The sequence below is a fragment of the Typopeltis vanoorti genome, chromosome 11 (assembly GCF_054136105.1).
Source record: "Typopeltis vanoorti isolate ZY-2024b chromosome 11, IOZ_Tvanoo_1.0, whole genome shotgun sequence".
Lineage (NCBI taxonomy): Eukaryota > Metazoa > Arthropoda > Arachnida > Uropygi > Thelyphonidae > Typopeltis > Typopeltis vanoorti.
Genome location: NC_143559.1, coordinates 116844549 through 116857200, shown reverse-complemented (window position 1 = coordinate 116857200; position 12652 = coordinate 116844549). Strand labels below are relative to the sequence as shown.

The 12652-nt window shown below is 36.9% G+C and overlaps 1 protein-coding gene across 1 annotated transcript in view; it reads right to left on the bottom strand.

The window, feature by feature from the left end:
• The window catches only part of LOC150101976 (uncharacterized), a 283338-nt gene that overhangs the window by 208430 nt on the left and 62256 nt on the right, over window positions 1-12652 (bottom strand). Inside the window, exon 5 of the mRNA XM_090400543.1 lies at window positions 8980-9075. Within this exon, the coding sequence (XP_090256669.1) occupies window positions 8980-9075 (96 nt within the window). The remainder of the gene's footprint in view (window positions 1-8979; window positions 9076-12652) is intronic.

Sequence of the window (12652 nt, the reverse complement as noted above, 5' to 3'; positions counted from 1 at the left end):
TTCCATAGACCTGCTATCATCTTGGTCACTCGCCTCTGGATCCTCTCTACCTCCTCCCCATCAAGAAGAAACCCTGGCGCCCAGATCTGGGCACAGTAGTCAAGATGGGGTCTTATCAAGGCTCGATACAGAGGAACAATAACATACTTGTCAAAGTATTCTTCAGTAACTAAGTGCTTTGATGAGCTGATTCAGCCACTTTCGCAATGTGCTCCATAAACTTCAACTCCCTATCCACCAACACCCCCAAATTCCTGGCTTCGTCAATCTCCTCGAGTACAGTTTCACCAAAGTGGTATACTGCTGCTAATCTTTTCACCCCAAAATGCATAACCTTACACTTTGCCACATTAAATTGACATCCATTCTCCTTAGCCCAGTCCCTCAATTTATCCAAATCATCTTGCAAAATTTTGACATCATGTGCATTCACTATTGCTCTACCCAACTTAGCATCATCAGCAAACAAATGAATAGTTCCTTTCAGATCCTTTCCGATATCATTAATGAACAAATTAAATAGCAGTAGTCCAAGAACAGACCCCTGCAGTACACCACTAGTCACAGGCCGTCTTTTGGACTCTACTCTTAAATAAACTACTCCCGATATCTCTCCATCAACCACCCTCCTATCCATCTCACCAACCCTATATCCATCCCCATATGCTGCAATTTACTGATTAGAATTCCATGTGATATCCTGTCAACGGCCTTAGCAAGGTCCAGTAGAATCACCGTAAACCCATTACCCTTATCCAGTTCAGCTGTCACTGTGTTATAAAACGTGAGCAAGTTAGTGAGGCATGATCTACCCTTCAACCAAACCATGCTGTCCCCATACAGTATCCCGTTATCATTCTATCCATTCCCGTATTCTTCTCTTGACTACTTTCTCCAAAACCTTGACAATGACTCCTGATATACTGATCGGTCGAAAATTTGCAACAGCAGTCTTGGAGCCTCCTTTATGCAATGGAACTATTTTCCTCTTCTTTCCACCTCCTCGGGACTAACGCAGACCCGAGAACTCAAATTAAACAAAATGGTCAAGGGCACTGACAATTCTTTTGCCGCTTCACGTAAGACCCGAGCTGGCATACCATCCAAACCTACAGATATATTCACATTAAGGTTTTGTAATATACTATTCACCTTCATTTCATTCACCTCAATTCCCATGTAACCTGTTGGATCTTTCATTCCTGCAATATTACCACCTGAATGATATACTCTTGCAAAGTACTCGCTCAGTAATTGCATTATATGAACTAAATCCGTTACCTCCCTACCATCGCCATTCCTTAAAATCATTCTGCCGTATACATTTTTTCCTTTACTTGCAGTATATCAAAAAAACTGTTTGGGATTCTCTTTAGTTTGCATGGCTAATTTCCTTTCATAATCAGCTTTTGCTTACCTTACCACACTCGTTACCTTTCTGTCCTGTGCTTTATACTGTTTGTGTGCCTGCAGGTCACCTTTCTCCTTAAACTCCCTCCACAGTTGTTTCTTTTTTTTGCAGCTCAAGCTTAATGCTGTTATTCATCCATTTAACCCCTACTTGATTTACTATCCGGACTCTAGATATACAGTCAGCCATTACCTCCTTCAAACACTCCTTTACCACTTCCCTTGCATAATCAACCTCCAGCCCTTGCAGTTTTACATGCCATGGCACTGAACCAAGCAATCTCCTGAGCTTGTCATACTCACCAGCCCAGTACTTCCACATGTACCCTTTCTTAATTGAAAATTTTCACACATTTGGCATCTCCCAGGTCAAAACCTTATGGTCACTCTCACCAATTGGTGGTAAAGTGGTCATATTCATTACAGTCAAATTCTCAGATGCAATTACCGGGTCAAGCGCTCTCGAATCCCTAGTATATTCCATTATATGCTGTCTCAGGTAATTATCCCTTAATAACTGCATAAAATCCAATTCCTTCCTCCCATGTGTCCTCTCCTCCTTCCAATCAATGTTACCATAGTTGAAATCCCCCATAATAATTACCCTCCTTCCACTCATTGCATCTATTTGTCTATGCATACTATTTCTACCATCTATTCCATCACCTGGTTTATAGCAGCACCAAACTGTATATTTTGTCCTGCTTGTCTCAATCTCACACCAAATAGCCTCAAATGTGCTCTCTTCACTATCCTGCAGTTCAACTTCAATTCTCCTTGGCTGCAGTTCATCAGCTATCATCAATAACACTCCTTCCCCAATTTTTTCTCTCTCTGTCCCTCCTGAACACATTATACCCTTCACATTCTATGCCACTAGTTATATCATCTTCTGTCATCCATGTCTCACTAATGCCAATAACCTGTGGCCAGGAAGAGCCAACCAAGGCCAAAAATTCTTCCTTGTTGTCCCTAATACTCCTAGCATGTGTAGAAGCCTGTTAGTCCCACCCCTATTTGATGCCCTATACTAACTATCCCATTCTGATTTGTTGTCCTTCGTACTAACTCAGGCATATTATTCACATTCTTACACTCAACTGCCTCACTGATGTCTGCATATGCACTCCCCCCTCCCTAAAAGTTCTAGTTTCTCTGATTCTGCACATCCACTTTCACTTCATTCAGCAACACTTTTTTCCAGTCTCCACACACCAAATCCATTCAGATACAATCCATCCATCGTATATAAGTCCTTTCGCCCATCAAACTCACTCCACATGTCCACAAACTTCACACCACTCTTCATACATAACCTGCGTATAAAGTCATTTGCAATTATGGCCCTTCTTCTCAACTCTTCTCTGTCATACCGCAGCAACATACTCACTATCTTAACTCTCTCACTCTTTTCTTTTGCTAGCTCTAGCAATTCCTTCAAGTCTTCTCTCATAGCAAATTTATCTCCTTTCAAATCATTCATTCCTGCCACTACTATCACTTTTTTCATCCTCTGCTTTTGCACTCTAATAACCTCACTTACATCCTTAATTTTCACACCCGGCATGTACGATTTTATCGAACTCTCATCTATTATATCTCTTACAAGTGAATCACCGTACAACGCTCGTTCCTTCATTTTCCTTACACTACCAATCATGCTCTCATTTTTCTTATCACACATTTGCTTCCTTCTGTTAGCTGACACACTCGGTAAGCAATTTTGTAATCGCTCCAGCTGCCGCTTCACCCTATGTATCACTTCACGGAACCGTGCGATATCCTTCATTGCAACTAACTCCTCGTTTTTTTTTATCACTCAAACTATTCTCACGCTCTGTATTTTTACTTTCACTCTCAACCTCAACACCGTTCTCAATACTATCTGGCACTATATTGCAAATTTCTATGATATCACTATGTTCTATCACATTATGGCTTCATCCATTAAATCAATCTCGCGACCTGAGACATACTTCAAATCATCACATTCCTGACACTTTCCTACCGCTATCATTTTCGAACCAAACTCCTGCTGCTCTCAGGAAAGCATGCATTCCACAAATGTTACATTAAACAAAATCCCTTGAGTTAAATTAATTCAACAAAGAAAGCGATTTGAACACCATTGTTTTTTTTTCTTATTGGTGCCATGTGCTACACTACGTATGTATCTTATTAAAATACTAATTAACACTAATTTAAAACAAACTTTTTATTCCAAACAGATTAACTCTGCAATATACTATAACTCTAGCACAGTTCTAGCACACACTATTCTCTTCCACATTATTATTATTACAGGCAACTCCAAGGAGTCCTTACACTCGTTGAGGGAGACCCTAAATATCATGTAAAGAACTATTCAGCATTCGCACAGTATCTATCATATTTTGCTTTGAACTCATTTACAGCTATGGCACTCACAACAGACTCTGGAAACTCATTCCACTCATTCACCACTCTTCAAGTAAAAAACCTAGCTCAACACTCTTGCTCAGTTTCTATGGAAGGCCCTTAGTTCTCCCACCACCAGACTGTTCTGAAAAATTTCCTCTGAATTGTAAAAACCCCTTAGTAATTTGAATGTCTCAATCATATCACCCCTTTTCCGCCTATCAATCAATTTCTGTAGCCCACGAATCTTCAGCCTGTCTTCGTAAGGTTCATTCCATAGACCAGCTAACATCTTGGTCCCTCACCTCTGGATCCTCTCTACCTCTTCCCCATCACAAACCCTCGTGCCTAGATCTGCACACAGTAGTCAAGATGGGGTTTTATCAAGCCTTGATAAAGAGGAAAAATAACCTGCTTGTCTCTGCTCGTTGAAGTATTCTTCAGTAACCAAATGATTTAATGAGCTAATTTAGCCAATTTTGCTATGTGCCCTCTAAATTTCAACTCCCTATCCACCAACATTCCCAAGTCTCTGGCTTCATCAATTTCCTGGAGTACAGTTCCACCAATGTGGTACACTGCTGATAATCTTTTCACCCCAAAATGCTTAATCTTAGCTATGCATTTTTGGGGTGACATCCATTCTCCTTTACCCAGTCTGCCAATCTATACAAATCATTCTGCAAAATTTTTACATCACGTGTATTCAGTATTGCTCATCCCAACCTGGCATTCATCAGCAAATAACTGAACAGTTACTCTCAGATCGTTTCCTATATCATTCACGAACAAATTAAATAGCAGTGGTCCAAAAACAGAACCCTACAGCACACCACTAGTCACAGGCCTTCTTTTGGACTCTACTCCTGAATAAACTACGTTCTGATATTTCTCCATCAACCACCCTCCTATCCAGCTCACCAATCCTATATCCATCTGCATGTGTTGCAGTTTACTGATTAAAATTCCATGTGGTATCCTGTGAAAGGCCTTTGCAAAGTCCAGCAGTATCACTGTAAACCCATTACCCTTATCCAATTCAGCCATCATTGTATTATAAAACGTGAGCAAGTTACTGAAGCATGATTTACCCTTCACAAAACCATGCTGTTCCCCCCCCCCCCGCATACAGTATCCCATTTTCATCTAACCATTCCTGTATTTTGCTCTCGACGAACTTCTCCAATACCTTGACAATGACCCCTGATATGCTGAGTGGTCGGTTTTTTGCAACAGCAGTCTTGGAGCCTCCTTTATGCAATGGAACTTTTTTTTTTTTTCCACCCTCTCAGGAGGACTACCCCAGAGCTGAGACTTAAATTAAACAATATGGTCAAGGGCAGTGACAATTCCTTTGCTGCTTCACATAAGACTCAAGCTGGTATACATCCAATCCCACAGGTTTATTCACATTAAAGTTCTGTAATATGTTATTCACTTCCATTTCATTCACCTCGGATCCCGTATAAGACATCAGTTCTCTCATTCCTGCAATATCACCACCTGGAATGTATACTCTTGCAAAGTGTTCACTTAGTAATTCTACTATTTCAAATGATTCAGTTACTTCCCTATCATCGGCATTCCTTAAAATCATTTTGCCATATACATTTTTTCTTTTACTTGCAGCATATCAAAAAAATTGTTCGGGATTCTCTTTAGCCTGCATTGCTACTTCCTTTCATAATCTGCTTTTGCTTTTCTTACCACACTAGTTACCCTTCTGGCCTGTGCCTCGTATATGGAAAATAGTAAAATGCATTTCACTTTTGCAGTTAAAAAAGATTACAAAATTCATTATTATTAAAGAATGGATATGCACTTAACTGTCAGGCAGAAACCTTTCAGTCTAAATATAAGTTAATTACCTGGTGTGATGTTATTGGAGATCATATTTAGCACATAACAGAATCCTACTACTGTCATCCTATAAGTTATGGACATCACAAATATGGGTAAGTAAGTACATTAAGAACACCCATTGTTAATGTATTAATGATATAGTAATATTAATGATACAATAGCCATTTTTGTATTACTTTGATGAATTACTATTTTTCTAATTAACATAAGGAAAATAGTAAATTTTATTTTATGTATCTGCTAGATTACATTTACACATTGCAAAATAATGTATATCCCAGCAAATTATGACTGTCATTAATGGTAGTGGTACAGATATGGTAAAAATTGCTAAAGAACCAGTAGTATTAATCATATAGTAGCCATTTTTGTATTGCTTTAATGAATTATTAATCAACATAAGGATAACAGTAAAATGCATTTTGCTTTTGCAGTTAAAAAGATTGCAAAATTCATTATTCTTAAAGGATGGATATGTACTTAACTGTCAGGCAGTAACCTTTCAGACTCAATATAAGTTAATCACCTGATGTGATGTTATCGGAGGTCATAATTAGCGCATAACAGAATCCTACTACTTCATCCTATAAGTATTGACATCACAAATATGGGCAAGTCACAGAACACCTGGTATAGCCTACCAAGTAGATGCAGCTGGCATAAACATGCATTATCAGTCAGATTTTTTCATGTTTTAGTTAATAATATTAGGTTAACTCATTGTAGTTTTGTTTTATATGAGTGTTGATTTACATAACTGTTTAGTTTGTAAGTAAATGTTGTATTTTTTTTATTATTTTATTTTTTCAAGTACAATATTGTCAGAATGGTACCAATATGTGATAGAACATTGGCAGCAAAAATATCATTGTTGGGTAATTTGAATTTACATGATTTGGTATGGTGCAGTGTGTGTGTGAGAGAGAGAGAGAGAGAGAGAGAGATATTCATTGCAAAAATTAAAGGATTTACGGAAACAGCATGAAAGAGGTGAATGAGTTTATATTAAGTGTTTCAACAGTAAGTGCTAGTTAGATGGTGAGAACAAAGCAAATGGTAGTAGAGAAGATAGTATCAACAGTAAAATGGAAAACGATAATGTTGGAATTAATAATAAACACACTGCAGTGGAATCACAGAAGAATGAAATAGATGTAAATAAGGAAATAGTGCACTTGAATATTTTCCTTCATAGGACAAAGCACAAAATTGAAAAGTTACAGAAGTGATGAGGGATTAGCAAGACTGAGAAGAGAAAGAAGCAGATGGTCCAAGGTAAAAATCAAGATCAGGTCAACAAATGGGAAAATCACGGTAAGAAGAAAATTATGGGGACTAAATAATCAAAGAAGTACTTAATGAAAGTATAACAAAATCATGTTTCCCTGCTGCAAAACTTAATGATATTATTCATTCCATCTAGATACAAAATGGTACCGCAAAAGAACTATCTATCTTTATGAGGGAAGATGTGAGGCATTATTGGAAGAAGCAAAAATGAAGAGTGAGAAGGTAAAAAGTGCAGGTCTCCTGCAACACTATGATAGAAGCAAATTGAGAAGTGAGTATTAATAGCAAACAAATCAATACACAGGTTGCATAGAAGGAATGATGTAAAGTTTGTGGACCTATGACCTGTGTTTAATGGAAAGAAGAATTTATGTAAAGCCAACAGACTGCATCTAAATGGCTTTAGTGTTAGGTACATAGAGAGCTTTATTCACTGAGCAGGCTGAAGTGCATATTCAGAAAAACTTAAGCAATTAGAATGGATGCAATTGAATGTGTGTGAAAGAATCCATGAGGTGAGTGAGTGTTAGAGTGACCAATGAATTGACTATCTTACTTCCTGAATAAGATAGTCAATTCAGAAAGTAAAGGTGGTTGGGGCCTAAAGGGATGCTGCAGTTTCTATATACTAATGGCAGAAGAATCAGTAAACAAGAGGCAAAGCTGGAATATGAGAAGGGATTGGCCCTAAGATCCAAAGAAAATCCTAGGTAATTTTTAAGCTATGTGGCCAGTAGGAGGAGAAATGATTGTAGAAGAATGACATTGTGGGATATAAATGGGAATAGAGTGACTGATGCAGAGGACATTGTGGAGTTATTCAATGAACACTTTATTGGAGTATTTCATCCTGGAGAAGTAGGTTTTTACTAGAGGGATAGTTCAGGTTTGAGGTTTAGAAGTGCAAGAGGACAGTGCGTTTCAAATAGCTCCCTTGACCAGGCTTTTCAATGCAAGTCTAGCCATGGGAAATGTACCTAAGGAGTGGAAGGAGGGCAAGATAGTGACAATGCATAAGGTGGTGGCAGACTGGAAGTGTCAAACTATAGACCAATTTGTATTTCATCAGTTGTTGTTAAGATCTCGGAGAAATTAGTGAAGGATCATTTACAGCATTGGACAGATGAGGGTAATGTTATCTGTGAGAGTCAACATGGATTTGTTAAGGAGGCACTCTTATTTTAATAATATGATTGCCTTTTATAATAAAGTGACAAGAGCAGTTGATGAGGGAAAGGCATATTCTGCCATTTTTCTTTGGATTTTACAAAGATATTTGACAGGATACCACATGATAAGGTGATATTTAAGTTGTAGCCTATGGGGTTTAGATATCAGGCAACTGAATTGGATTTGGGATTGGCTATCTGATAGGTATCTAAGAGTTGTGTATGGGGGAAGCAGTATCAAGAAGGAAGAAGGTTACAAGTGGGGTCCCACAGGGCTCAGTACTGAGACCTGTATTGTTTAGCCTTTATATCAATGACATTGCCAGTAGATTGCACGGGGATATTCAGTTATTTGAAGATGATGTGAAGCTTGGAAGGGTTATTAGTAATAGTGCAGATGTGGTAGTCCTACAAGAGGATTTAAATAAACTGGACAGATGGGCAAATGAATGGGGCTATCGGTTTAATGCAGCTAAATGAAAAGTCTTGAAGTTTGGGATACATCGATGGGAGACTGTGTACTCTGTTGGAGGAAGTGGGGAGGCAAGGGATCTGGGGATGATGATTAATAGAAATTAATAAAAGAGATATCTTGATTAGGCCACACTTGGACTATTGTTCTCAAATTTGGTCCCCAAGATTTGAAGGAGATAAATTAACTGTGGAAAGAATGCAGAGGCAGAGGGTGGATGAACTGTGGAATGCAATGTATGATAGAGTGGTGAGAGCAAGGTCAATGAACTCAAGGAGTGGTACGAGAGATCTAGGATGAGCATCCCACAATAAGTCTTGTGACTTCATGGAGGCCTGAATCATCATCATCATAATAATAATAATAAAACATACATACCTAAAGAAGAGTCTTTTAATGCAGCAAATGTATGCCATTTAGTTTGGGAAAGAATCATAATATCATAAATCAAGCTTTTAGCACAATTAGCATTTCCTGGGGGGAAAAAAAATCAGTAATTACCATTTAAAAGAAATTATGATGATTATGAAAAAATAATGCAAAAAAAAAAACAATATATAGAGCATCATTGCAAGATTATTTAAAGCATCAATTTATAAATTGTGGATAATATATCATTCAACGTTATTAAATTCAGCTGTAAAAATTTTCCTGATTACATATATAACACATTCTGCATGCAAAGTAGTTTACCTGACAACTTTTGAAATGACAATGTATATACACACACACACACAGAGTAAATTAAGCATAAACAAGACAGGCTGCAGAAAAGAAGCAGTAGGGACAATAAAGGATACCAAGAAGGATGCAGATTTTTCTCAAAATTATGTACCTGTAGGATTTTCAAAAAAAATTAAGGTGTATATTTTTATATAACAAAAACCTGTGGTGAATTGTTCACTAAAAAACACACATACTAACCACAGTAATGACTATTTAATTCGTAAATATTTCATCCCAAGTATCTTGGGACATCATCAATACAGTAGTTCAAACAATACTAGGAATAACATACAGTTAGGGCGCATGATTACAATCTCAATAAGCATGCAGTAACGTGTTATTGAAGTAAATTAAATATAACTGAAAAAAAAAAAAATATATATATATATAAAGATTATTTTACACAATTTTGTATGAAAATTTCCCATAGTTTAGGAATAGTAAGAACGTCGTTGCGGTTTAAATTTGGTCTGTATAGTATGGCTTCAGCACTTTCTTTATATAAACGTTCATATTTATATAAAGATCTGTGTAAAAGTTTCAATTTCTCCCAATGGATCCTATGGTTTGGATTTTCAACTCCGTGTTGGAAGAGACCAGATTTTGGTGGTTTGAAAAGATGAATGTGGTCTTGATGTTCCGAGATGCGTTTCTGAACAGACCTACCTGGCTGACCAAAGTAAGACAATTTGCAGGAGCATGGAATCTCATAACTGTCAGGTAACATCAGAGGTGAGAGTTTGCCCTTAGGAGAAGGTAACAAGTTATAGATTTGGTTGATAGGTTTGTTAGCAGTCGCAAAATTGTATTTCTTTATAATTTTTTTAAGACGTTTCGAGATGCCTTTGACGTAAGGTATGGGAATCCGATGGACTTCTTGGGAGAGACCAGATCAACCCAGACCTTCTTGTCTGGGTTGATGTGTGGGAAGGTGACTGATGATTTTTTGAGTTGTTTTAAGATTATATCCATTTAGTATGGCTGTATTTTTGATTATTTCTAGTTCTTGGTTTAGAGAATCTTCAAAGGAGCAGAATTTGTATGCTCTGGAAACTAGTGATTTAATGATGCCAAATTTCTGAGATGGATGATGAGTGGAAGAATTTTTGAATGTAGTGACCTGAAAATGTAAGCTTGCAATAGAACTATCTTCTTTTCTTTGAATGTGTAAATCCAGAAAGGAGATACCCTCTGAAGATTTTTTTCTAGCGTAAAGTTGATGCGAGAGTGAAGAAGGTTTATTTTATCTAGAAACAGTTGTAATTCCTGTTCGGGATGATCCCAGACTGCAAATATGACGTCGACATATCGTAAACAAATTTTTGGTTTGGGTTCAAAAGTGAATATTTTTTCTTCAATGTGTTCTAGAAATGGGTTTGCTAAGTTTGATGATAAAGGAGATCCCATTGCTGTTCCTTCTTCTTGCTTGTAAGTTTGACCTTTCCAGGTGAAGTAACCGGATGTAATAACAAATTTGAATAATTCAACTATATCAGAAGGAAATTTTTGAGTTAATAATTCTACTGTTTCTTTGTGGGGAATGATCATGAAGAGGGAGCCAATATCGACGCTAATTAACAAATCAGACTTTAACAGTTGAATGTCTTTTATTTTTGCATGAAACTCTGTGGAATTTTTGATTGAAGAGGCTGAGTGGCCTATGTGAGGACAGAGAAGGTTAGATAAGAATCTTGATAACTTGTAAGTTGGACTGCTAATAAAATCTACGGCGGGTCTGAGAGTAACATTAATATTGTGAAGCTTAGGTAAGCCATAAATTCTGGGAGATCTAGCATGGTATGTCTTGAGTTTTTTAATTGTTTCTTCATCTAAGGAGGAGGTTTCATCGAGTAACTTGTTTAATTTCCTGAGTTGACGTTTTGTAGGATCATAATCCAGTTTGACGTAAGTATTGCGATCTTGGAGTAATAAATTCATTTTTAGGTGATATGAATTGGTATCAAGAACCACAGTGGTATTTCCTTTATCGGCTCTGGTGATGATTATATTTTTATTATGTTTTAAGGATGTAAGTGCTTTCAATTCTGACGGTGGGATATTTAAGTCCGAAGGTTTGACATCGTAGATATTTCAGGTTATGATGAATAGGCTTCGGATGGCTTATAAGAGAACAGACTTTAGGGAGTGTAGTGAAAAACATTCTGATGTTGTATTCTTCTCGATCCTCCTAGGCAGAGTACTATGGAAACTACTGATTTTAAAGGTAGCATCTCAATACCTTACATTAGTTCAGTGTCCAATAAATTGGCTAAAGTCCTTAAAAAATAAAACATCAAGACGTTTTTCACTACACTCTCTAAAGTCAGTTCTCTTATAAGCCATCCAAAGCCTATTCATCATAACCTGAAATATCCAGGTGTTTACAAGTTATGGTGCAACTGTAATATTCCTTATTTTGGACAGACTAACAAATCTGTTGAACTGCGTATTGAGGAGCATAAGAGAGACATCTCCTATAAAAGATCACATGCATCTGCACTATCCAGTCATGTTCTTTTCTCTAATAACCCTCATGACGATCTACAGAGTCGCTCAGTTTGCTGGGATAAATCCGAAAACATTTTTTGCTGTAGTGATGAGTTTGAAAGGAAAATCATGGAGTCCAGAGAAATCCTCCTTAATCCTGAACATTTGAACAGCAATTTGAGTTATGACATACCTGATAACCATACTGCAGTTGTTCAATACTGGCGCTCACGAGAACCTGCAAGCACGCATACAGCAAACAATAGCACATTAGATAGAACAACTTCAAAAACGTTTTTGTGTCAATTATGTATTGCATTTTTTGCCTGTAATTCTCAGTTTTTTGTAACTTCAATTTTTTATTACTGTGTTCTACCTTTAGTGGATACCTGAAGAAGGCTGTAAAAGGCTGAAACTAGTTGTATCATTATCATTAAAATTTAATATTTTATCTCGGTTTAAAGTCATTTAAAATTTATTCTCTAAAATGTATCATTACAACCGAGTAGAAGATCAAGAATACATCTATAGCCTAAATGACGAGGCATCTCTTACTGACATCAAAAGATGTTATAAAAAAACATTGAAGAAAATAGGACTGAGAATCAATAAGTTGGTTTTCCTAAAATGTTGTAAATTCAATCAAGTTTTTCCTAATTTCAGTTTGTTTCAAGAAACAATTACAACAGAACGCTCTAAAAGAATTTATCGTAAAGCAAAGTTAGATCTTCTCAGAGAAAGAATCCCAGATACAAAACGTTGTCTTGCCTATTTGTCCAACGTAAAAAGGTTTTTAACTCAAAAACTTGTAGAGGTTATGAATAATGATAATTTTCAT